This window comes from Phocoena phocoena, chromosome 15, assembly GCF_963924675.1.
Source record: "Phocoena phocoena chromosome 15, mPhoPho1.1, whole genome shotgun sequence".
In the NCBI taxonomy this organism is placed as follows: domain Eukaryota; kingdom Metazoa; phylum Chordata; class Mammalia; order Artiodactyla; family Phocoenidae; genus Phocoena; species Phocoena phocoena.
In genome coordinates this window covers 65,626,663-65,654,415 of record NC_089233.1, presented here as the reverse complement: position 1 = coordinate 65,654,415, position 27,753 = coordinate 65,626,663, and the positions used below count along the sequence as shown (strand labels likewise).

Below are 27,753 nucleotides of genomic sequence, written 5' to 3'. Positions count from 1 at the left end.
CCTCTGAAGCAGAAGAACTTATGGAACTGTCCTATGTGGAACCCGTGTGTTTAGACATAAATAAAATGCTAATTTTTTATAAAGATTTTAGCTTATTCCTGGTTTCCAAACAATAGCAACAAATGCCTCATTATGACGAATGGAAAACTCTAAACGTGTGCATTTTGCTCTATTCAGAGAGTTAACACACCAAAACAGTCCGTGCTTATTGCTGAGTGAGAGGGGTGGCTATGTTCTGAAGAGGCAGAAAGATACACTGTCGGCTCCAAGGAAGAAGATACCTGATATTGATTTTAACAACTATAAGTACCAGAATTACCTGGGAATTTAAAACACTGTCTTAAAATAATGTATTTAGAAAGTCTGGGTACTGGAAAATACATTTTAGAAGTAAGACTTCTCTATACATCTGGACTTACAAATCCAGAAATGCAATTTTCTAGCACTTAGTTTAGTGAAAGCTATACTATTTAAAATACTCTGACGGTAATTCCCTGGTCGTCCAGAGGTTAGGACTCCACACTTTTGCTTGAAGGATTCTGTGACTAGTTCACCCAGTGGCCACCACCCCATTTGCTCTTCATTTAAGGGGTCTGTCCTCACGGAGGTTACAATCAGCTGTGTACCAGTCTTTGGATTTCTGGAAGGCTCACACTGGAAACAGCAATCAGAGCAGCGCATGTGGGGCATGGAAGTCATACCCGTAGGACAGCCTGTTCCTGAGTGTAGGAAGCAGAGCCCTCAGGCACAACCACAACAGGTACATGGAAGCGATTCTGGGAGAGTGCAGCGGCAGCAGAGGCCACACTGAAGGCTTCTGAGAGTGACTCAAAGTTCTTCTTGCTGAAGATGGCATTCATTAGCTGGATGACCTGATCCTGAAAGAAATGCAGCAGTCAGACAGGTGGCACAGCCACCCCTCCCTCCCCACCTGGCTCAAGTCATTCCCTATCTTTTTCTAGGCGTTCACTTGGAAGGTCTTTTAGCCAGTAACCCAAATTGGTAGGGGTGGGGGAAGCACATATTCTGCATTTAAGCGTAAAACTTGAATTTGGCTGTTTTTTTCCATCTTCTAGTACAAACTGAAATTAATGCATTTATTTGTCAACCATTTATGGATGCTTACTATACAAATGCAAGGTACTTCTAGATAACTACTGAGATATGAAACTATATTATAAAACACCTATAGCAGTACCCATTTGTTCCATACCTATATGTGCCAGGCACTGTGACAGGTGCTTTACAAGCATTAACTCAAATCTTGACAAAAATCCTGAAAAGACTGATATCAATCCTTTCCAAATAAGGAAACTGAGGCTAAAGGAAGTTAAGTTACTCCTACAAGTTACGATGGAAAGAAAAAAGCAGGACCCAAATTCACATGTACGTCTGTTTGTCTCCAAAGTCCTTCAACAATAAAATATGTCCTTTCTTGATTTCCCTCACCCTCCCACCCAAGCTCCCTTCCTTGCCAACCCACCTCTAAGCAGTATGCTGGGGCTAAGTTGGTGTTTACAAGACCAAACTTCACAGCCAAAGTGTACATTAGAAAGAAACTAAAATAACTCTCCATTAAGAACTAATGGGCTGCTTAGAGGGGAAAACTGAAAGCAATTTTTTAAAAAAGTTGAACCTAAAAGGCATTATTAAAATTCTAGAGGTTGTTTGCTTAAGAGGAAACATTTTCCATTTCAATCAGTTTCGTTTTTAAAAATCTACCATCTAACAAAAGAGTTCCCTGTTCCCGAAAGTGTTATTCACAGTCGACATGAAATAATTTTCTTTAATTGTACCAATTACATTTTCCATCAGCAAGCTGTTGACATGTTAAAATGGGGGAGTGTTCACCAGAATCGTTATGTCAAAAGCAGTGACAGCAAAATTATCCCAGCCAAATACCTGGTTAGTAGCAGCTTGGGAATAAAGCAAGAAAAAGTTTAAGTTGTTTTATGTAGAATATCGCCAATTCATGTACTGTACTGTGTATAGGAGAATCCCGAAATGATCTGTACTGTAAGACCCACATTCTTGCACTTTCACCCATAACAGAAATTTAAATAGAGTGTGGTATCTCTAGGTCTCCTAAACTTAGGATGAAGGAAAAGACAACATAAAAAGGCCAATACATGAATAAATTATTAGATCATATCCTCCAGAGAAAATACAAAATTAATTCAAATTACTCAAGACAGGTAATTATTTACTGTTTACTTGAAACTCAGCACAGAACTCACAATGCATTCATAATTCACAAAAGAAGTGGAAGTTCTGACTTGGAACCCAAATCTTTCCTCCTAAAATTAAAACAGCAGCAGCTTGTATTTTAAGTCCTTTAGATCAAGGGTTGGTAACCTTACAAACAAGTGGTACAAAGAGGGTCCTACTCATAAGACTTCCCACACACATTCCAACTAAAGGTTCTTTCAGGTTAACAAGCTCCTCTTGAAAGAAAGAAAAGAATTAACTCTTGGTGGATGTCTGGTAGACACACATGCCTCTCAGTGAACTATGTCAATCAGCACAGATTAGCTCAGACTTAGGCACTGCTGAGGGTCAGTGGGGAGAGAGCAGAACAGGCAATTTTGAAGTACAGGGCACTTCTCAAGAGAAAGAGGATTTGCACAGGCCACCAGCATGGAAAGCACTCATGAGACAAGCAGTAAGGAGCATCAGGAAGGAATGGGAGGTGGATCGAGAGTAATACACTTGGCCTTCTTGTCTCTACCTCATGATGTGTCCGTACCCCATTTAAAGCAAGTATAACAATTTCTTTACGTGTCTATTCCACTGACAACCAGTTTCTCAGGAACAGGCTTTACATTTTTCTATTTCTCATTCTCAATGCCTAACCCAAGACACCCCAAAGCTAACTGAATTGCCCTCTCTGAAAAAAGCTTCCCTTAGCAGATGAAGCCAACAACGCCTTTGGTTTTCACGCCCAAGAACTGTTAATATAGACAGGCACCTCCTTAATGGATGGCTCGGTGCCCACATGGTCCATGAGCTTGTAGGTGGCAGCCAAAAACAATGCCGTTGTTTCCAGTCCCTCTTCAAACTGAAGATACACACCTCCCAGTTCATCCAGGCGAGCAACAAGGTCCTGTCACAACAAAACAGAGGCAGAATGGAAGTCAAGTGATAACAGAGATGAGACGTACAAACCACTGTTACCCCAGTGCAGGCAGTTTTGAGAAATCTCACTCTAAGTCTGCAGACCACCTCAGTCACTTAGTGCTTTCTCAAAAAAGGTGCTTAGGCAGAGAGTAACGTATATCATATAGGCATTTGAAGAGAACAGTATCTTCTGCAGCTCTCGGAGCGCTCCTTCCCTGACCCCTTCGACTCAAGCCCAAGCCCAGGAGTCATGGCACTGAAGGCACCAACTGCCCTGGGCAGAAGGCCAGTGGGCCCAGCCACAGTTCACCCTGGAAGCATCATGACACAGATGGATTCGATGGCCATCCATTTGGAAACAACCTCCAGAGCAGAGCATTTCTCTTTCTTATTCAATGCTCTAAAGGATGAAGAGAGACATACTGCTCTCCTGGGCAACGTGACGAGGCAGCTAATGTGCCTGTGGGGCATCCAGCGATGACACTGTCAGAGTGCCCGTCATCCCCGGCTCTGCGGTCCATGGAAGCAGTCTCTGAGCAGCAGGAGGTCGTGGGCAGTGGAAAGGGTAGTGGAATAACAAAAACCACAGTGACCACTTGCTGAGCACCAATTCTGTACTAGGCACTTTAGAACTTCGCTTGTTCCTAACCACCACCACGTAAGGAAACTGAGGCTCAGACATTAATAATTTGCCTGAGATTACAAAGTAGTAAGAAGTAGAAAAAAATTTGAAGTTCAGGTTTGTTAGGCTCTAAAATCTGTAGACTATGAGACTGTACCTACAAAACACTGAAGTAGTTTGTTGCCTAACTGATGGTGTAACTATACGAGCCTAACAAATATTCCCTAGGAAATATTGCTCTGATACAAAGAACAGAAGTGTACCATGGATATGAAAAAAAGGTAACTGGCCACAACAAATCATTCATGTCTATCTGCAAGACTCTTCTAAAGGGTTTCAAAGACAGAAGCTGGGAAATTCACTTGCCAAAATAAATTTGTACCTCAATCTCCTCCACGATGCTTCTCAGGTCAGCCTGCTGGGACAGGTAGGATGCCGTCTGTAGAGCCTGGACTGTTCTGAAAGGTAGAGAATAGAACCCCAATGAATGGCAAGTCTCCATTTCCCCTTCCTGTATTGGTATACCTACACAAATATCCCGCTCTTGTTCTTTAGAACTATAAGACAGCCTCGGCCCCAAAGGAGCTTGTTTACAGTCTAGGGAAAGATGTAACAAAGATCATTACATTACAGGAAATTCCCTGGTGGTCCAGTGGTTAGGACTCTGCACTCTCATTGCCAGGGCCCCAGGTTCGATCCCTGGTTGGGCAGCTAACATTTTATAAGCCACGTGATGCAGCTTCCCCCCCCCCCCCCCCCAAAAACAAGACCATTACATTACAAAGTTCACTACAGCTAGAGAGAAGGCAATCTGGGCAGCAGGATCCACATAAGTACTGAGGGCAGAGAGAAGAGAGGGTGCACCAGGTCACCCCCCTCTGAAAATCTGTTTGGTTCCTAATGGCATCACATACAGAACACCAGACTAAGACTTAATCAGATTTAGAAGAGATATACTTAGAGGAAGAGGAGCCAATTCATCGAATAAAGGTATATTTGGCATCCCCATGTTGTAAGAGGAACTGTGCTGGGCAGAGGTTGGCTGCCTCTTTTCTACTTTTCCTACGCCAAAACCAAGAAGCACTGTGGAATCTACATATGTAGGTTGTTGGGTAGAATTTGGAGCAACTTTTCTGAAACCAGATTAATGCAATATAAACAGGAAGCATTCGGTAAACACTCAGCTAACGCTTGTGCTGTCACCATCCTGTTCGGAGACCTGAAAGCCACCCGTCCTTTAGGCATTAAATAAGATGAAAGAAATAGAAGATCTGGTTCTCAAACCAGCGTCTATTCTTTTTTTCTTTTCCTACTATTTACTCCTGATTATAAAAGTATATATTTGTCAAAACTTCAAATACATTACTAAAGGAGAAAGTTAAAATTCCTGTAATGCCTACCCCTAAAAGATAACTGTCCTGCAATTTATTTAGATTATACAGATCTTTCCGTGAGGACATATAAATATATTTCATCCTTATTAACAACGATATAGTATTGTACTGCTTAGATGAACTGTAACTGTTCAATGCTGTAACTGTTAACCCTTATTCATGGCTGTATGTGTATATACACCTTTTAATTTATTGAAGTGAATTCACATAAAGTTAGCCATTTGAAAGTGAACAATTCAGTGGCATTTAGTATATTTCACAACGCTGTGCAATCACCACCTCTATCTAGTCCTAAAGCATTTCCATCAGTCCAAAATAAAACCCCATACCCATTAAACAGCTTCATTCCATTTCCCATCCCCTGCCCTGTCCCCTCCCCGCCAGCCCCTGGCAACCTGTGTTCTGTATCTATGGATTTACCTATTCTGGATATTTCATATAAATGGAATCATATAAATGTGACCCTTTGTGTCTAGCTTCTTTCACTTAGCGTAACATTTTCAAGGCTCGCCATTCTGTAACATGTATCAGTACCTCATTCTTTTTTATGGTTTATTCATATATTTTTATCCACTTATGAGTGGATTTTTATCCACTTATGAGTGGATAAACTTTTTAAGGTGGAATGTAGTAAGTATGTCCACATAAAATTTTTTATTACGTTCTATTCTCTTAATGTGGATAACTTGAAAAATAGAAATGGTGCTTCTCGGGGTGGAAAAGAGAAAGCTGAGGACCCCTGGTGGTTAAGCCAACTGCTGGTCAACCCCAGAAAGGTTCCCAAATTCCCAAGGGATGACCGGCCCTTTGTGTAAAACCACCATTTATCAAGTCAGTGTGTTGGGGAATGTAGAGCGAGAATCTGTCCGCTTTCATCACAATCATAACAATTTAGATTCCCTCCATGGAAAACGAATTCCATTAAGATGGTAAGCTGGAAAACAGAGGAGTCACAATTCACCGAGAGGGAAGCCCCAGAGTGTTCAATGACCCCTCTGGGATGCTTGTTGTTAGAACAGACTTGAGAAAATGAAACCTGAATTTCCAAACAAGATAAAAATCCCACATCTGCCCGTGATAAATGCTGAGCCCAGAAAAGGCTGCTAGGAGAGCCTAGAAAGAACTTTTCAATTAAGATATCATTTTTCTCTTCTTTGGAACGAATAAGCGTCATGCTGGTAACAACCTCAGAAGTTTTTAGAATGAAATTAATCCACTTAGCTTTTGAAGTTTTGTCATTGGCTTTAATTACTTATACTCCAGCAATTTCTCTCCCTCTGGAGCACTATATTCAAACGCTAAGAAAGCAGATCCTGTCTTGCTAATAAACAGCAGATGATTCAAAGAAATTGGGTTATGAGAGACCACAATAGCATCTTTTCAAATTGTTCATTCAAAGCTACTAATGTTTTTTACCATTCTAGACAAGTTTATGAACATTCGTTTCCTAGAATAAGTCCAGTTAAATGTAGAAGGCCCATTTAGAAGAGTCCTAATCTATATCAGATTTGCTTAAATAGGGTAAATTAGTAGTAATATTATATAAGGCATGCTGCCAGTTTGATCTTCACAATAACCCTATGAGACAGATATCATTCTCCCTGTTTTACATATGGAAACACTGAGGTTTAGGGAGGTTAAACACCCTGCTCATGGCCACAGAGGTATTAAGTAGAAGAGTCTCGACACAGTTCTCTCTCACCCTAAGCATGTGGTCTTTCTACCTGAAGCTTTTTGCAAGAGGATAGAATAGAAACACAAAAGTATAGTTTCAGCCTTTATTAACTCTTTCTTGGGCATCTACCATGTGCCAGGCTCTCTGAGCACTATAAGTAAAGAAGCTTAAAATCTAATACAGAAAAAACTACAATACAACCAAGGAAGTAACCAGCTCCCTAAGAAAGGGACCTAAGAAGGAAATGCTCTAGAGAGCACAAACTCCGTTTGTCCCATGCCCATTAAGACCAGGCACTGCACTAGGCTCATCACATGTATTATCTTACTTAATCTTGACATTTGTTCTATGATGTAAGGATTGTTGGTAATGTTTTACAGATGAGGCTCAGAGAGGTTACTAACTTGCCCAAAGTCACACAGCAAGGAAGAAACAAAGCTGGTGTTCAAACCCAAGTCTAACTGACTCCAAAATGGATGTACTTTCTTTGTACTTCTTTCTGTTCTGGGGTTTAGAGGAGGGAGATTTTCCTTTTTGCTCAGAGGGAAAGGGAAAGATTTTTCTGTAGAAGGTGGCATCAGAGTAAGGCACTGACAGTTATCTCATGACAGGAGATATGGTGGTGATTGCAGAGGCATTCCACAAGGGATTATGGGACGAGATCAAAGTAATGTAACCTGAAACAGGAGGACCACAAGGGCCAAGCATTGGGCAAAGGGTGCGGAAAATGTCATTCCTGAGAAACATACCAGCCCCAAAGTCACTGATTACTGACCATGTGAATATGAATAGGGCGTGAGAGTGACAGGGAGAACGTCAACTGACCGTGAGCCCTGCCCTTAACAAAGCTTCAAGTTTAGAAACATTTTGGTTCTTAGCAAAAAAAAAACCCTGGGAAACAACTGAACTATTCTGCAGTAGGGAACTGGTGTCACTAACATCTTGCTGAAGAATGAATAGGAGTCCAGGTGCTCCAATCTGTCTCAGGGTTGCAATTAAATGGGAGACACATAGAAAACGAAAAATACATATACTGTGTTAAATGAGGAGTTTCAGTGTCAAAGGGAAAAAAAAAACTACGTATACTATTACTTTTAACTTTAGTAAACATCCTTGAGTCAGCTGCAACATTTAAACGTATAGTTCCTTCCTATAAGGTGCTTCTCCTTCGCCTGAGCCTTTTGCAGAGGAGCAGGGTCTGATCCCTAGAATACTCCCCCTCTGAGGCCCTACTTCCCCCACCTCTCCAAGGGACCCCGTGAGCCCTCCTCCAGGGCGGAGCCTCCAATGCCAACATCTCACCATGGCATGGCCAAGCTGCAGTAAGAGATGCACGTGGCTCTCTGGCCCCACTCTCCCTCTGTCACCCCTACCCTTGCTTCAGCCCCTAACCTCAAAGGCAGTCGTGTCTCTGTGGCAGTGTGTTTATGCTCGGACTCAGTATTTGCCTCTGCTGGAGCAGCTTGAGGGAGACCGTGTCTTGGTGAGCTGCACGAGGACACGGACCTTACCTACCTTAGCACAATACGACATCTGCAGTGCCAGCAGAGCACCTGGCACATAGCGGGTGCCCAGACAATACCTGTGGAACCAGTGGATGAAGCCTCTGAGGATAGTAGCCTGAGAAGCGCTCAAGATGGTGACTTACGCGAGCACGGTCTCCTCCTTGCTGAGGCGAGAGGTAAGCGCACCGAGCACTTCTTGGGAAGCCAGAGGAAGGCCAAAGCCACTTAGGGCTGCAACTGCGTGGTAGATCTGGGCCACGGAGGAGTCTTCACTGACAGCTGCCAGAAGCAGATCTTTGGTCTCATTTGAAATAGAGATCTAAGAAAGGATGGGTAGACAAAGAGTTTAGAACAGGTGCTGCCAGCCTGTGGTAGGCACGCCAAAGATGGCAGGCAGAGCAACTGCCGAGGTCATACCACCTGCCTGGGCTGTGATCACCCCTCTTCGACATCTCAGATGCCAGAATTAAATATCTGTAAAACCTCAGCATAACACTTTTGAAAAGATTCTGGCAAGCCACTTGTCTACTGATATGGCTCTTCTCCTGTGTTCAAAAAAATGGATTTCGGGCTTCCCTGGTGGCGCAGTGGTTGAGAGTCCGCCTGCCGATGCAGGGGACACGGGTTCGTGCCCCGGTCTGGGAAGATCCCACATGCCGCGGAGCGGCTGGGCCCGTGAGCCATGGCCGCTGAGCCTGCGCGTCCGGAGCCTGTCCTCCGCAACGGGAGAGGCCACAACAGTGAGAGGCCCGCGTAACGCATAAAAAAAAAAAAAAAAAAAAAAAAAAAAAATGGATTTCTAGAAATCTGGCGTGGGGGCATTCTTCTTTTGCTTTAAACATTTTTAAATGTTAAAGGGAAACTGAAAGAAAAAAAATAAGACTTCCCAGAAGGGAGGCAACTATAGGAAAAAGTTATTTAAAATTCATGAAAAGTGAAAACTTGGGAAAAATAAAAAGTCTATTTCTTTAAGAAAAAAAAAAATCACAAGAATGGAATTCCCACCCACACTTAATGGAGTCTCACTGCTAAAAAAAAAATATTCTGACATGACTTTCCCTTTTTAAAAATACACTTTACAGTTTAAAGTAAATGTAAATGTAAGAAGCTGGACTCACCTCACACCCTGAGAGGGCCTGGCTGGACTGGGCAGCATAGAAAAGGGAATCCACGTTGCTTGGATCAAGGTTTGATTTAATGAAGGTGCATGCTTGCTAAACGGGGGGAAAGTCAATGGTAAGTGGTGAAATACACAGTGATTAGGAAAACTGTATGTGTTTTTTGGATGACAAATATAATTCTCAGCAATCCATGATGGCTTAAAGTATGAGAGCTACACAAGATTTCATTTTTCAAGCAGATATTTTCCACAGAACACTGTATTATCCCCAAATGCTAACTTCATAGAAAGAGCAAACCTGAAGGCACTCTCGTCCTTCTGAACCTAGAAAGGAACCACTTCCACTGATCACCTGCTCTGGCCATAACCTGTGTGGGGTGTTTACGATGCTCTTCCTTTTAATGAACATAAGGACCCTGTGGTAGATACTATCATCCCCATTTAACAGAATAAGAAACTGATGCTTGGAGTTGGTAAGTAATGTAATGAAGGTGACAAAGCTAATAAATGGCAGTGTCTCCACTTCGATGTCTCCAAAGCTAAGTCAGGTTCAACACATCTAACATAAGCTAGAAACCTTCTATTTCTTCACCTGGACGTTCTGGCTCATGTACGGGCATCACCATGCACCTACTAGCTAAATCAGAAACCTAGGACTCATTCTCGACTTTTCCCTCACCCTCCAAGCCTATCGAGTCCTCAAACCCGATCCCCACTCTCTGGCTTCCCTTCTTGCCTTGTGTCACGCCCCTGCCATTTCTCATGGAGACTGTTACACTCATCTCCTAACTGGTCTCAAGTCATGCAATCCATTCTGCATATTGCTTCAAGAGTGATCTTTACAAGGTGCAAAAGTGTAATAGGGAAGAACCTTTTGTATCCTATTACAAGTTAATCACTAAAGGGATGCTGACTATAAGCTTAAATTATACATGATGATGCAACTCTGGGAATGACCTCCCAGGTTATGAGCATTAAGCTAAAATATCTTTGTTTAGCTCACAGGAAACATCCCGACCAGGCCCACCTGTGAATGACTGCAGGGAGGAAGAAATTAACACAACCCCTCTGGAGGCTGATGGGAATCAGGAAATGTTTGACTTTATTCCCACCCCTTTTACTATAAAAGGAGCCTGAATTCTAACTCAGGCAAGATGGATCTTTGGGGCATGAGCCCATCTTCTCGGTCTGCCGGCTTTCTAAACAAAGTCTTTATTCCTTGCCCCAATACCTCATCTCTCGATTATTGGCCTGTCATGCGGCCAGCAGCACAAGCTTTGTCTTGGTGACAAGTGTATCCACCTTACTCTGCTATTAAAACCCTTGGGTGGTTCCTTATCCTTCTCAGAACAAGACTCAAAGTTTCTGATCTGGCATAAAATGCCCTCACGACTGGGACTTTCCTGGTGGCACAGTGGTTGAGAATCCGCCTGCCAATGCAGGGGACACGGGTTCGAGACCTGGTTCGGGAAGATCCCACGTGACGCAGAGCAACTAAGCCCAGGCGCCACAACTGAGCCTGCACACCACAACTGCTGAAGCCCGCGTGCCTAGAGCCCATGCTCTGCAACAAGAGAAGCCACTGCAATGAGAAGCCCGTGCACCACAATGAAGAGCAGCCCCTGCTCGCCGCAACTAGAGAAAAGCCCGCATGCAGCAGCAAAGACCCAACACAGCCAAAAATAAATAAATATAAATATATGTTTTTTTAAATGCCCTCATGACTGACCCTCACTCTCTGTGCCAGCTTCCTCACCACAGCCCCACCTCCAACTCCAAAATCTTACCCTCCACCCCACTGCAGCTTCCCAGACATAACATGCTCTCACCATTTATGTTCCTGACCCTGCTACCCCCCACCCCGTGCCAGGAGCACCTTTCCCTTGTTCTTCTTGCCTGCCAAACCAGGCCCCATCTTCATCTCTGCTCAGATGTCACCTTTTCCAGAGAACCTTCCCTGACATTCATCCAGGACAGGCCAGGTGCCTTCGCTCCCGAGCACTCCCCCAAAGCACTTACCACACTGTACTAACTACCTCCCCCCCCCGCCAGGGACTAGTTACTTGAGAGCAGAGACTTTGAAAAATTCCCACCACAGTGCCTGGCACAGAGCAGGCACATAAGAAAACCCATGCTATTCCTACTATATTAAGAAATAACATTTAATAGCTAGTTATAGCACTAAATACTTTGGTTGAGGTAATATAAAATTCAGCTATTCAAAATTAAATGGTAATAAAAACAGTTAAAAGTGGATGCTTCCCAGGAGTAGGACAAGGTGGGCCACAGGATGGATGGTTGCTTTTCACTAATAGCTGTTCTGTATTATCTGGTATTTTACTGTATGCATGCGCTACTTCAACCAAAAAACTTTTGTTTTAAATTTTATGAATAACATTTAAATAAGAGTCTCAAACAAATAAGTTTCAACCAGAAGTCTGAAAGAATCCAAAAAGAAAAAGAAAAGAAACAAAATACTTCATACTGCACAAATTAGGGATCTGAAGAAAACAACCTATTCAAGGAATCCTTTCAGCAGAATGTGGGCAAGCTTAAGACGTGTGCTTTGTCGCCATCTGGTGCTTTAGCAATAGAACAACACCCAAGGCCCCAAACAATGATTATGGTCATTGTTAAACCAATTTTTGAGCACTTAAAATGTGTCAAGCACTGTTGACAAGTGCTGTATACGCATTTCTCATTTAATAAGGGGATCTATGCATTACGTCCTCCTATTACCTTAAGTTTACAGACAAGAAAACTGGGGCATTAGAGAGGAAACTGACTTGTCCAAGGTCACTCAGCTCTTAATGGAGGAGCTGGAATTCAGACCCAGGCAGCCTGGCTCCAGAGTCTTAGCTATACAACTTGTCTCTCTCTCTCTCAAGGGACTATTAAAAACGACCTGTTCCTGAATAAAACCAGCATCATGCCTACTCGTTTGCACAGACAGATATAGGTAAACAGTACCAAGGGTCTGTGGCTTCAAAGCTCAAAATGTTGACAGCTTAGTTTTTAATAGTGGCAAAAATGAGGGACCTCACAAAACATACTCTGGACCCTCAGGAAGCCCACCCAGATCTTTGGCTTCAGCTGGCCGCTTGCAGGGGATCTGTAACTCCAACTCCTGCTGCCCTAGTTCCACACTCACCCTCACAAGTGAAGGCTGAAAATGGCCTCCTAAACGTCCATCCCCTATCTGTTCCCCTCCAACTTTCTGTGCCCAGCTACCTAAATATCCTCCTGAGTGAGGGACATGAGTGCTTTTCTCAGTCCATTCTTCCCTACAACTCCCCAGCCTGAACCAGCAACCAAGAAGACAGTAAATCTCTCTCTCATCTGCCCTTTCCTCTCCAGTAGCAGCCCCCAACTCCCGTCTCCTCTCAGCCTAGGCTTTGTAGTCTTGCCAGACTCTGTCAGGCTACTGCGACACACGCTGGCAACAGCCTCCATCCACACCACGTCTTGGTAGCTGGGCCGGCTTTTTCCACATGCTCTCTGACCACCCCTCTGCTCCAGCCAACTCACGGCCCCCTCAACACAACAAGCACTTCTAAGCCTCTAGGCTTAGCACGGGCTGTTTGTTCTCTCCATCAGGAAGCCCATCCATCTCGTCAGTTCAGCTTCTCCCTCTCGACTGGTAACTCCTAATGTATCAACAAAACTTAAGACTGATTTGAAAGTAAAACTTACCTTGATCCTTCTCTCCCCTCCAGCTGCTACCTTCTCTCTCTTCCCACCAATGACCTCCAAATTATGGAAGCCAAAGGACATTTTCCAATGCTCATGCCCTTAACACTAGATAGAACCTTCCTTGTTCTAAAACATTCCCTTCCCTTCGCTTCCGGGATTCCCCTGCCCTCCCCTGGCTCTCTTCCTCCTTCTCAGCTGCTCCTCAAGTTTCATTCTCTTCTGCCTGACCATTTAACACTGGAGTTTTTCAACTCCTAGGCCCACTTCTCATCCATCCCCTCTCTTCCTAGGCGATCTCAATCATGCCCATGGCTTCATCCAGAACCGCTATGCAGATAATTCTTAGATTTGTACCCCCAGCCCAGACTTCTCTCAAAGGCCACTTACATGATTCAAAGGCATTTTAAGCTCAACATCTTTAAGACCGAATTTATGATCTTTCTTGCACAAACCTAATTCTCTTCCTGTATTCCTATCCTAAGGAATCCCAACCATCCATCCATGTGGCAAAAGTCAGAAGTCCAGGTGTTATCTTTTGTACCCCACCAGCATTCAGTCTTGTGCCATATTCCCCTGCGAACGTCTGTCCTCCACAAGGCAGGAGAGAAACCTTTCCAAAATGAAAACTAGATCCTGATACTTGCTGCTTAAAATCAACTTCTCTTTAGAGAAAAAGCAAAATCTTCCCTCTGACTACCAAGGCACGGAGGCTTAGCCCCAGCCTTCCTCTCTAGCTTTCTCGCATTCTCTGTTCTTACACAGTATCCTCGCAGTCCCTCAAATGTAATCTGCTCCCTAACTGCACAGGTCCTTTGCACGTGCTACTTCCTCTGGCTAAAGTCTCTTCCCTCCCCATCTCCTGGTTAAATCCTACTTTCCTTTTAGAATTCAGACCCATCATACCTTCCTTCATTTAATAAACAGCTATTGAGTACTACCACCTGCCAGGTGCTCTCTAGATACTGGAAATACACAACAAATAAAATCAACAAAGTTCCTGCCCTCAAGGAGTTGTAATTTAGGGGTATACAGAGTGAGATTTAAGTTCAGAGATTTCTTTAGAAGTGCCTTCCCTGACCAGGTCAAAGTCCCCTATTTCACACCTATAACACCATACATCTCACCTTCATAAAACTTATCATTGTTATAAATATTCATGTATATATTTATTACACAACTAATGCTTGTCTCCACTATTAGAGCATACATTCCAAAAGGCAGACGATCTCTTTGTTGTTCAATACTGAATCCCCGGTGTCCAGCATTATGCTCAGCACACAGCAGAAACTCACTAGACAGCTGACGAATGACTAAAGGGATCGTGTAGCAGCCAGCACAGATGGCAATTCCCCCTGTACAAGGTTGGAACTAAGAGTAAGTGTTCTCAGAAGACCGGGTGAGTGAGCAGCTCCCTCTTCTGGACTCCCCTGGCACTTTCCACGCACTACATGTTACATGTGTCTCTGTACTCACACCTGCTCTCTGTTATGGTTCCTGTCTCTCACTAGTTAATGAGCTCCTCTGCACTTAGCATAATACCTTGCATATAGCAGATGCTCCATAAAATGATTACTGCCTGAAGGAGTGCCTGCTTCTCTGCTATTCCCAGTAACTGGCTGAGTGCCTGGCCCTCAACAAGCTTTCAGTACGTGTTGAATGGATACAGATATACTTACCTTGCACTCACCATGTGCCAGATACAAGCACTTTACACTTATTATCACATTTAATTCTCACAACAACTCTATAAGGTAGATATTCTTATCCCTTTTCACAGATCAGGAAAGTGCCTGATTGACTGACAACCTGTGAACACTGTCTAATGTGTCCCGATTTCAGTCATTAGAATCTAATCTACCAACACAATTTTTGCATAGTATGTCTCCCATTTACTTAATATTTTCATTAAAACGAATACAAAATAAACCTCAATGTTCCTAAGTCTTATAAAAAGCTAAGCAATAATATCTATAGGGACTTCCCTGGTGGCACAGTGGTTAAGGATCCGCCTGTGGGGATTCTTTTTTGTTTGTTTTTGGGTTTTTTTGTTCTTTTTTGCAGTACGCGGGCCTCTCACCGCTGCCTCTCCCGTTGCGGAGCAACAGGCTCCGGACGCGTAGGCTCAGCGGCCATGGCCCACGGGCGCAGCCGCTCTGCGGCATGTGGGATCCTCCCAGACCGGGGCACGAACCCGCGTCCCCTGCATTGGCAGGAGGACTCTCAACCACTGCGCCACCAGGGAAGCCCGGCCTGTGGGGATTCTTAACCCCACAAGGTAACATAGGTTTGATCCCTGGTCTGGGAAGATCCCACATGCCACGGAGCAACTAAGCCCGTGCACCACACCTACTGAGCCTGCACTCTAGAGCCCGAGAGCCACAACTGCTGGGCCTATGTGCCACAGCTGCTGAAGCCGCATGCCTGGAGCCCATGCTCCACAACAGCGGAGGCCGCCACAATGAGAGGCCAGCACACCACAACGAAGAGTGGCCCCCGCTCACAGCAGCTAGAGACGGCCCGCGTGCAGCAGCAAAGACCCAACACAGCCAAATAATAAATAAATAAAATAAATTTATTTTTTAAAAAAATCTATAAAATCGCCGTTCTCATGTGCTTATGTTTTAAAATATACATACATAGTACCTGATACCAAAATGAAAGGTGTTCAGTCTTCATAACGCCTAAAATCAACTCTCATTCCACACTCCACTGTTCCCAGAGCTGCGCTCTACTCTCATATTCTTATTAAACCCCATTCCTCTCAGTTCTGCTGCTGAATCTCTTTCGACAAAATAACCAAAATCTCCCCTAATGATCTATCTGTGAGAACAACCAACTCAGTGCATCTAGCAGAACTGAGGGAGTTCTCTCTACTCAGCTGAAAGCAACAACAGCTGAGCAGAACACATCCCACTACATGGAAGTGACGGTAACAGAGACTCTCTCTCAATGGATTTCTTTAGCGTACACCTCTAATAAGGAAATTCACCAACTCCAAAATATCCATACAACTCCCTTCCTTCCACTGCTTACAATGTACACATCACACCATCACCACAGCACATTTCGTAAGTGATTAAAATGAAGTATGTGATTAACCCATTTATTTTCCAATTAAGAGGCACATTTAGAGAGCTTTCATTTCTATTAAGCTAAAGTTTACAATTCAACAAATATTTGTGGAACACCCTCTTCATTAGGCATTAAGCAATGGGGATGACAGTAGGAGAAAAAATAAAATGTCAATCAACATACATTTACCGCTACTACCATGTAATAGTACTCTTACATTTACCGCTACTACCATGTAATAGTACTACTAAGAGCTAATACTGATTACACCCATTACTACATGCCATCACCATGCCAACCAACCTACATCCATCACTTGTGAGCTGAGTACTATAACTATCTCCATCTTGCAGATGAGAAAACAAAGATTCTGAAAGGTTCGGTAAGCTGCACAGGTTACTCAGTGGTGTAGTTGTGAAGTCAAGATCTTGAAGCCAACCAATGTGACTTTAGAGTCTGTATTATGAATAAAAAGTCCACAGCTAATCACGCAATTACCCCCAAATCACACTGCACTGCAGCTGTCTGGATGGCTTCAGCCTATGTCTTCAGCCCTGACCAACGTGCCCTCAAACCCATTACATCAGCAGAGAACACCTATAGGGGCATGAGTTCAACCTAAATCCAGGTGCAGCTCTAAATCATGAGACAGATAAAAATGCATCATTTGAGGCTTCCCTGGTGGCACAGTGATTAAGAATCAGCCTGCCAATGCAGGGGACACAGGTTCAAGCCCTGGTCCGGGAAGATCCCACACACTGCGAAGCAACTAAGCCCATGCGCCACAACTACTGAGCCCGTGCTCTACAGCCAGCGAGCCACAACTACTGAGCCCGAGTACCACAACTACTGAAGCCCATGCTCCTAGAGCCCATGCTCTGCAACAAGAGAAGCCACTGCAATGAGAAGCCCATGCACTGCAACAGAGAGTAGCCTCCGCTCGCCGCAACTAGAGAAAGCCCGCATGCAGCAACGAAGACCCAGTGCAGCCAAAAATTAATTAATTAATTGATTAATTAATTTTAAAAAGTATCATTTCAGTTAGAGTGAGAGCGCCTCACTCCTCACTCCTCCAGGAGGCCCCTAGACGGAATCCTATGGTCCCACAGAATTTTCAAACAGACCAGCAGAAAACTCTCATCCTGCATTCAGATCCGCCAAAATTTAACATTAGCCTAATGTTCCAAATTTATCTCCTACACCTTACGATACAAAACCTCTACTGGTCAAGACTGCTCCACCCTATGTCTCCCAATTGTCTGTTCTCTCTCTTTCTCAAGCCCTTTACAGACACTGCGGGCCTTCCATACAGTATCTGCACCAGCATTGTCTGAACTCACCTGAATAAATTATAAATAGAAGCAAAACTTTAAAATTATAATATCATAATTATTAAATAATTATAATATAATTATATAATTATGATAATAGCTACCATTCAAAGGGCCTTTCGTGGGCCAGTCACTTACTAGGCATAAGATGATTTCACCTTATCTTTACAATGATCCCATGAGGAAGGCATCACAACTCCCATTTTACAGAGAGATGGAGCCAGAATTAAAAACTTGGGCTAGCGACTCTGCTGCCTGTACTCTTTTCTCTTGAACAAAACCAATTTTATTAGCAGGTATATTGACCTGGAGGGTTTGAAACAACATGAGGGAAGTCTGTTTCATTAACAGTCACACACAGGAAGGAAATATTGGGCAGCAACAAGAGATAGCTGTCAGGAAGAAATCTGAATAAGCACAGCTCTCACATAGCAGGGATTAGCAAACTTTCTGTAAAGGGCCAGAGAGTAAATATTAGGCTTTGGGGGCCAGATAAGTCTCTTCAGTAATTACTGAACTCTACTGTTAAAGTGCAAAAGCAGCCATAGCAATATGTGAGTGATGGGCATGGCTGTGCTCCAGTAAACTTTTATTTACAAAAACAGGCTTCAAGCTGGATTTGACCGTGGGGGCCATTATGCAGATGATGGTTGGCAGACACTGGACAATTTTCTTAACCTTTCTGAGCTTGCATTTCCTCCTCTGTTACAGGATAATATTTCTGACCATATAGAATGAAGACAACTCAAGATAACATATCCAGGGCACCTGGCACATGAGACATTCAATAAATAATAACAGGGGCTTCCCTGGTGGCACAGTGGTTGAGAGTCCACCTGCCGATGCAGGGTACACGGGTTCATGCCCCGGTCCGGGAGGATCCCACATGCCGCGGAGCGGCTAGGCCTGTGGGCCATGACTGCTGGGCCTGCGCGTCTGGAGCCTGTGCTCCGCAACGGGAGGGGCCGCGGCAGTGAGAGGCCCACGTACTGCAATAAAATTAAATAAATAAATAATAACAATTACTGATTCTAGTCTCAGCCAGAAAATATTTAAGCCAAGGACATCAGAAACTCTCAAAGACCACTGGATTACATAGAAACAAACAAAACACACACAGAGAGACATTCTGGCCCACTGGCAAAAACGGGACATTTTGAGCATCAAAAACAATAACAATTGCAATGGATTGCACGACATCAACAGGGACTACCAGTTCTGACCAGGACAGAAATAAACGTACTGAATTTACCAGCCTGTCATAAATAACTGTAAAACTGAACAAAACAGATGAAGCTGAGATGCTGGACAACAGACAGGACAAGGCCATGACCCTTGAAAGAATGTAAGCAGTATGACAATAGTACAAATGATGGGAGTTTAAAGAGAAATATATTGTTATAAGGTTCCTTCCTTATTCGTGATATGGCAAAATAATAATTCAAAGTATATTGTGATAAGTTAAGATGCATATTACAATCCCTAGAGCAACCTCTAAAAAAATAAGCTAAAAAGCCAATATAAGAGATAAACTGGAATATTTAAAAAAAAAAAGATTCAATCTAAGACAGGAAAGGAGGAAAAAAATGGATAAATAGAAAACAAGATGGTAAACTTAAGCCCAACAGTATAGTTACAAAAAAATATAAATGAACTAAATCTCCAATTAAAAGACAGAGATTGCCAGAATGGATAAAGAACAAGTCCCTACTATATACTGTGTACAGGAGATAGATTAGTGTGACAACACCTGAATCCACTGATTCAACTTTATCATAACTAAAAATGAAACAATCAGATATTATGCATCCACTGATAGGAAGCACACAGCACTGCCTATGAACTATTTCTGCCAAGAAAACTGACCCTGATTATAATTAAGCCTCAAGAGCTAACTATCAGTTTATAGGAATTAAAGAGATAAGGAAATATGCTCAAAAACAGCATGAGGGGCTTCCCTGGTGGCGCAGTGGTTGAGAGTCTGCCTGCCAATGCAGGGGACGCGGGTTCGAGCCCTGGTCTGGGAGGATCCCACATGCTGCGGAGCGACTGGGCCCGTGAGCCACAATTACTGAGCCTGCGCGTCTGGAGCCTGCGCGTCTGAAGCCTGTGCCCCACAGCGGGAGAGGCCACAACAGTGAGAGGCCCGCGTACCACCAAAAAAAAAAAAAAAAAAGTTTCTAAAGAATCTATGACTTGCTGTCCTTTATATTCTACTAAAACACCTGGCATGGTCCTAACATATATTAGGCATTCAAAAAACAAACAAAAAAAAGGATCTGTCAGACTGATATAAATATTTATTATATTGGGTCTGCCTTGGTTATCCTCAAATGAGCAAGGGTTAGTTTTGAAGTACACAAAAGGAACCCAGTGAAGGCATGAGGCCACCAAGACAAAAGTGGTCTTTACCTTTACATCTGGCACCTGGGCACGAAGGCTGCTGAGTCCCACGATGGAGTAGAAAGCAGATTCCAAACTTGTGAAAGGGCGATCCAGCGAGGCTTTCAGTCTCTCCACATCATGCCTAGTGAGGTAGTGAGTGGGCGTCAGAGCATGGACGCTGGCTATGATTGTCAGGGCCAACAGGAAGACAGTGCTTGAACCTTGGGGGGAAACGACTATTAAATAAATACACTCCACACTATTCCAAAGTTCTACACAAAGTTCCAATGATGAGGCACACCAAGGTCTGGGAACCAAATTATGTGAGGAAGGGTGAGGGAACTGGGAGGTTCAACCTGGAGACACGCCTTGGGGAAGTGGTGGGCATGGTCTTCAACTCTCTGAACAACAGTCCTCCCAGCAGCCTCTGTGCCTCTAAAGCAAGGGACTCATCATGCCATTCCCATCTCAAGTACATTTGTAACTCGTATGCCTCATAGGACAAACCCGATCCTGAATCCTCCCCCGTGGCCTTGCCCGTCCCAACCAGATCTCCTCCCCCACTCTTTCATCTGTTGCTCTCTGCCCTCCTCTCTGCTCCTCTAAGTAGTCGTGTTCTTTCCCACCCAGCTCTTTTGCATGCCTTCTCCTGCTTAATTTCGACTTTCAGATTTCGAGTATCTCTTCCTTAAGAAGCCTCCCAACAGCCCTCCTTTGGATGAGGTCCCAGTACTATAAAGTAGCAAACAACGAGGTTTCTGGGGCCAGGTTTAAATCCTAGCTCTGTCACTTCTTAGCAAGGTGGCCATGGCGGTTACAATGTGACCAGCTGTGTCTCAGTTTTCTCAAGTGTAAAGTGGGATAATAACAGTATCTACCTCAGGGTTGTTAGGATTACATGCGTTAATACAGAAAATGTCAGTGACTGGCACATATATAGGTAAGTGCTATATAAATGTTAGCTACTCCTTCTATTACATTATTGTTGTTGTTCCTGTATCCGCTCACAGCAACCTGCACTTCTATGCAGAATTTTTCACAACTAAAATTAGTAGTGTAATGTCTTATTCCTCTGCTAGACTGTAAGCTTCATGAGGACAGAGACCGTTGCTTTTATTCATCCCAGTAATTCCAGATCTTGCACATTGCTTGGCACATAGCAGTACTGAATTAATATTTGCTGAATAAATGGAAAGAAAAATCAATCCTCATCTATTATGCCCCAGGGGACAGAGAGAAATCACAGATGTGGAACATTTCTACTTTTCATTTGGAAAAAAACACATTCAAATGGGCAACTTCATGAACAGTCTGCCTTCCAAGTAACAGTAATCACAAGGTTAACATTAATGATTACTGCTCCTTTGCCTATGGCGTCAAATTTAGTTTGAACTAGAAATACCTTAAATACCTTAAAAAAGGTATTTTACAAATAAGAAAACTGAGGACCAGAACAGCTTGGAGATAGCTAATCTTGGACTCAAACCCAGGTCTATCTATGGAGTTTGCACTCCACTATTTTTTAGAGAATGTTGTAGAAGGGATGCCTACACTAGGGGCATGAGTGTTAGTGTTATTTAAGTCCTCGTGTGTGTTAAATAACCTGAAGAACGCAAAAGCTCTTGAAAAAAACTAGAACGAGATCTATAATGTGGATCATCATTCATCAAATATTTATTAAGTACCTACTATGTACCAAGCACTATTTTTGGTATTAATTAAATACCAAATCAGGAAGAAATGTATTAATTAAAATACAACAGGAAACAGAACAAAAACCCCTAATCTCATGGAGCTTACATTCTAGTTGGAAAAGAAAGACATTACACAAAATAATTATGAAACATTATTTATCATCTTAGAAGGTGAAAAGTGCTATGGAGAAAAATAAAGCACAGAAGGAATATCAGGAAGAGCTGTAATTTTAAATATGGTAGCCTGTGAAGCCCTAAGAAATAAAGATATTGTGTGTAAACCTGAAGGAAAAGGAGCAAGTCATAAAGAAATTTGGAGGGAAACTATCCCAAGAAAAGCAAGGGCAAATACCCTGAATCAGGAGTGCAGATGGTGTTTTTCGCATTAGCAAAGAGAACAATACGGCTGGAGAGGATTAAGCAAGGGTTGAGATGTAGGGACAAGGTAACAGATGTAGCAGAGGCCAAATCCAGAGGGCATTATAGGGACTTTGGCTTTTATAAAGTGAGACGGGAGCCACGGGAAAATCTTGAGCAGAGGAGTGACTCGACTTACATTTTAACAGGAACTTTGTGTTGAGAATAAACAATACTGTGTTGAGATTATAGAGAAGTAAGGATAGAAGACTACTGCCATAACCCAGGAAAAAAGATGCTGGTGGTCTAACCCAGGGTGACAGCAATGGAGGTACTGAGAAGTGGTTGAAGTCTGGCTAGAATTCAAAGTTAAAGCCAGAATTGATAATGGATTGAAAGATGTAAAAGAGGAATCAAGATACTTATGCTGGGCTTCCCTGGTGGCGCAGTGGTTGAGAGTCCGCCTGCCGATGCAGGGGACAAGGGTTCGTGCCCCGGTCCGGGAAGATCCCACATGCCGCGGAGCGGCTAGGCCCGTGAGCCATGGCCGCTGGGCCTGCGCGTCCAGAGCCTGTGCTCCGCAATGGGAGAAGCCACAACAGTGAGAGGCCTGTATGCACGCATTCAATACCTTAAGATCTAGTGAGTAACTATGACTAGCTTTTGCCAGGTCGACTGTAAGTTCCCCTAACACAGCATCTGTGCCAGAATCCTGATATTCCCACCTCATATTAATCATAACAACTGCGGGGTCTAAAATTTGAGCACTTAACATGTGTACGGTATGCCCACACTATGCTAAGTAGTTTGCATCCATTTAGTCATTAAATCCTCACAACATCCAAGTGAGGGCGGTTTACAGACCATGAAATTGAGTCTCAGAAATAGTTACCTGCCCTAAGACACGTAACTAGGTGAGAACCAAACTGCAGCTCTATTATCCTCAACCTCTCAAATAATGGAGCAGTGAGTTCACTGACTTATTCACTTTTACCTGGGGCAAGTTACTTCCCTTCTCTGATATTCCATCTGTCAAACGGAAATAACAACAGTACACATTTCCCAAGTTGTTGTGAGACTACATGAGGTTCCATCCTGCACAGTGCCCACTCAATACCTAGCAATATAGTTAAGCTTACTGAGTGCTTACTTAGTGCCGCACTGTTCCACGCTACACAAGGAGATTATCTGATTTAACACTCACTGTAATTCATGAGGTAGATAACTTTACTAACCTATTTTACAGATGAGAAACTGAGGGGCAGAGAAATTAAGTAACTTGTACAGGGTCACATTAACGAATACGTGGCAGACTCCCAGTCTGTACCGGAGACTCTAACTTCAGGACTCATGCTCTAAGCTCCCAAAGAGAGGTGACTGACTGTCTTGCCCCTTTCATTAAAAAGGAAACCATGGTCCAAAAACAGGACGAGGGACTTCCCTGGTGGCGCAGTGGTTAAGACTCTGTGCTCCCAAAGCAGGGGGCCCGGGTTCGCTCCCTGGTCAGAGAACTAGATCCTACATGCATGCCGCAACTAAGAGTTCGCATGCCATAAATGAGGACCCTGCCTGCCGCAACCAAGACCTTGTGCAACCAAATAAATAAGTAAATAAATATTTTTTAAAAAAACAGGACGATTTGGCCAAAAGCTCACTCTTACACCTCCTGGCCCGGAAGCCCGCGCAAGTTAAATGAATGAGTTAAGACAGCCCGAGCGTTATCCGCGGCCGCGGTCCCTGGCTGGGCCTCGGGGGGACCCGCAGCTCCGTGCCGCACCCGTACCCAACCCCTCCTCCGCGGCAGTCCCACCCGCTGGCCAGCCCTTCGTCAGACCCTCGACCCCAAAAGCCCGAGCCCGAGCCCATGCCCCTGCCCCTCAGGGTAAGGGGATCCCGCCTAGCCAGCTCCTGCGTGACGAGCACTAGTCTCCCGCGGGCGAGGGCCCACTCGCCAAGGCGTGCGGGCCGCGGGACCCCGTTGTCGAGCCATGCGCAACGCCTCACCCGGCGGCGCCATTCCTCCTAGCAGGTCCCACCAAGGCCCGAGACACAGACGGACTTCCGCTCGGGAAAGTGGCTCCAAGACTGCGCCGGAGGGGACGCCAGGGATTCGCGGCAGACCCCGCGTGCTAGGATGGGCTCTAAGCACAGGTCAGTCCCCGCCGTCCCGCTGGGCCGCGTCACTCCCAGCAGCTGCGGCCGTAATTCCAGTCCTCGCGCGCAGAGTGCGCTGCAGTCCTCGAGTACAGGCCCGCTTCTCCCCCGCACCCTGGCCCACTTGGAACCGACCGCCTCGCAACCATCCCATTCGGGGCGCTGCCGGCACGCGGTTGGACGAGGCCTTGGGGGGGAGGGGCCTTATATGCGTCCTCCTGTGATTGGCCTATTGCGCTGTCACTCAGTCTCTCTCTGCAGCCCGGCCGATTTTAAAGGAATAGGAAGGGTCCGGTGGGGAAGGGCCAGCAACAATGTTCGAGGGGTTTCGGGTTTTGTTAGAAAATTAAAAATTATGGCAACTTTCTCCAAAGATTGTTTCGGTTCTTAATAACTGACCTACGAGTGATTTTTTTAAACTGATTTGCACAGCATTTGCGTGAGGAGAATATTAGCCCAATTTTACAGACGAAGTAACAGGCTCAAAAAAGGAAGTGACTTATCTAAGAACTCAATAATAGCTAACTCTGATTATTGGGAGTTTACGGGATAGCCCGACAGTGTACTGAGCACTCCATGTACACTATTTCATTTACTCCTCATCACCATTCTGTGAAATATGCACTATTTGTATTCCCATTTTATAGAGAAGGAAACTAAAATATTTGAACCCGGACAGTCTGACTCCATAATCTGTGCTTTTAACTATTATGAACATATAAAGTATTCACTATGCGATAACTCTTACTATAATTAGTGTCCCGGAAATTATTATCCTAAATAAGGGAGAGTCAGTTCTTTCTATGTCTGGCACTGTGCTGTCGGGTATGGTATACTAGCTATTAAATATGTGGATATTTTAATTTGAATTTAAATTAATTAAAATTAAAAATTCAGTTTGTCAGTTGTACTTACCACATCTCAAGCACTCAGTAGCCACATGTGGCTGGTGGAGATCATGTTGGACCGTGAAGAATTATAGAACATTTCCATTACCACAGAAAATTCTATTGGACAGCACTGATCTAGAATACATAAAGAACTCTTCCAACTCAGTAATAAGACAACCAATGGTGTGCTGAAGCCTCATACTGGCTTGGAGAGTCAACTGTTAAATTTATCAGGAATTTTGATAAACAACAAGGTCCTATTGTATAGCACAAGGAACAGTATTCAATATCCTGTAATAAAACAAAATGGAAAGGAATATGAAAAAGAGTATATATGTATAACTGAATCAGTTTGCTGTACACCAGAAACTAACACAACATTGTAAATTAACTATACTTCAATAAACATATATATAAATAAAAGGAATTTTGCAAATTGGTTGTTAAATACAGCTATTTAGAATCATTAAACTATATGCACTTACAATGAAATAAAGTATATTGAAAACCGAAGTCATCATTTCCTAATTATTTTGCTGTATTTTACCATCTGTGTTTTTGTGGTAGCTTATATCTATAATATCTGAATAGTGAAAATCTTATATCATGGTGTGCTACTACAAATCTCTTCCCAGTAACATTAATAGCTGAATTTTGGCTACAATAAGAATATTTACCCCATACAGTCAGCACATGCTACAGACCAGAGCTTGACTTATTGCTTTTTTACTGTGTAAACTTAATGTTGGAGAAAATGTTAATAGAGATTAAACTTAAAAGTATATTGCATCAATCAGTTTCACATTGTCAATAGCACAAAAACTTGAGGAAATATTCTTCTCCTGTTTGAAAACTATTATCCCATTCAGAAAAGAAGTCACTTCTGAAGTTTCAGTTACATCTTACTCGTTAATATAAATGAAAATATCAAACTTCAGAACTACACTGAGAGAGTGTTTTTTAAACATTTACCAACATACTTTTGCAAGCAATCCAATAAAAAACATGGGGGGGGCTTCCCTGGTGGCGCAGTGGTTGAGAGTCCGCCTGCCGATGCAGGGGACGCAGGTTCCTGCCCCGGTCCAGGAAGATCCCACATGCCGCAGAGCGGCTGGGCCCCTGAGCCATGGCCGCTGAGCCTGCACGTCCGGAGCCTGTGCTCTGCAAAGGGAGAGGCCACAACAGTGAGAGGCCCGCGTACCACCAAAAAAAAAAAAAAAAAAAAAACATGGGGGCTTCCCTGGTGGCGCAGTGGTTGAGAGTCCGCCTGCCGATGCAGGGGACACAGGTTCGTGCCCTGGTCCGGGAAGATCCCACATGCCGTGGAGCGGCTAGGCCCGTGAGCCATGGCCGCTGAGCCTGCGCGTCCGGAGCCTGTGCTCCGCAACGGGAGAGGCCACAACAGTGAGAGGACCGTGTACCGCAAAAAAAAAAAAAAAAAAAAAAATGGGCAAAAGATTTGAGTAGACACTTCATCAAAGATATACAAATAGCAAATAAGCACGTGAAAAGATGACCAACAGCACTGCATATTAAACCACAGTGAAATATTGCTACACATCCACTGGAACGGTTGATAATAAAACGACCAACAATATCAAATATTGGCAATTATGTGGAGCAACTGAAACTTTCATATACTGCTGATAGAAATGTAAAGCGTGGGCTTCCCTGGTGGCACAGTGGTTAAGAATCTGCCTGCCAATGTAGGGGACACGGGTTTGAGGCCTGGTCCGGGAAGATCCCACATGCTATGGAGCAACTAAGCCCGTGCGCCCCAACTACTGAGTCTGTGCTCTAGAGCACGAGAGCCATAACTACTGAAGCCCACACGCCTAGAGCCCATGCTCTGCAACAAGAGAAGCCACCTTAGTGAGAAGCCCGTGCACCGCAATGAAGAGTAGCCCCCACTGGCGTCAACTAGAGAAAGCCCACAGGCAGCATTGAAGACCCAATGCAGCCAAAAATAAACAAATGAAATAAATAAATTTTTAAAAAATGAAATGTAAAATGCAACAGGCATTTTGGAAAACAGATTGGCAACTTGCTTTTTCATTCACTAATATAGGCTAGACATTCAGCAAATATAGATCTATCCAGTCATTCACTGAATCAATATTTATTGAGCATTGCCATGTGCCAGGCACTATTCTAGTCTCTTAGAATACATTCATGAACAAAACAGCCAAACATACAAACAAGAAAATGAAATAAATTTTTACAGTAAACAAACACAAATGAACTTGGCGATTGTCGGTAATGGTTAAATACTATGAAAAAAATAAATGTGGGGCTGGGGTGGGAAGAAGCTTACTTAATCTAAATTGGTGATCAATAAATGCCTCTCTGAGAAGGAGACATTTAAGCTTGCACTTGAGTGATGAGACAGAAGCAGTCCTGAAAAACTAATTTTTCTAATCCCCTCTTCATCCGTAGGACCTGTAGTCGGGAAGAAGTAGTGGTCCCTTGTGCTTCTGACAATGATTCAGGAAGTGTGGATTTGTAGCTGAGCAACTTAGAGGATATTAAAAAAGGCCCAAGTAGCCTTGAACTTACAGGTGAAAAGGGGAAATATTAGAAAGGGGGAGGGGGCAGGGCAAAGGGAATCTTTTCAAGTCTAGCTCTTGACTGTACTTTTTTTTTTTGATTTTTTTGACTATACTTTGACAATGAATTTGGTCCCTGACTTTAAGACCTTGGAATATGATTGGCAAAATGAGATAAGATGCATTATTCTAGACATA

General features: G+C 43.6%; 1 protein-coding gene across 2 annotated transcripts in view; it reads right to left on the bottom strand.

The window, feature by feature from the left end:
• Positions 1-24,280, bottom strand: part of RPN2 (ribophorin II) — a 54,063-nt gene extending 29,783 nt beyond the window's left edge. The window contains exons 1-7 of one of the 2 annotated variants that reach the window (XM_065893542.1): positions 23,970-24,280; positions 19,942-20,135; positions 9,432-9,527; positions 8,457-8,632; positions 4,122-4,197; positions 2,969-3,103; positions 702-878 (exon numbers count right to left, since the gene is read on the bottom strand). In XM_065893542.1, the coding sequence (XP_065749614.1) occupies positions 702-878; positions 2,969-3,103; positions 4,122-4,197; positions 8,457-8,632; positions 9,432-9,527; positions 19,942-20,135; positions 23,970-23,982 (867 nt within the window). In that variant the 5' untranslated portion in view covers positions 23,983-24,280. The remainder of the gene's footprint in view (positions 1-701; positions 879-2,968; positions 3,104-4,121; positions 4,198-8,456; positions 8,633-9,431; positions 9,528-19,941; positions 20,136-23,969) is intronic. The other variant, XM_065893541.1, reaches the window with a different exon arrangement.
• Positions 24,281-27,753: the final 3,473 nt, after the last annotated feature.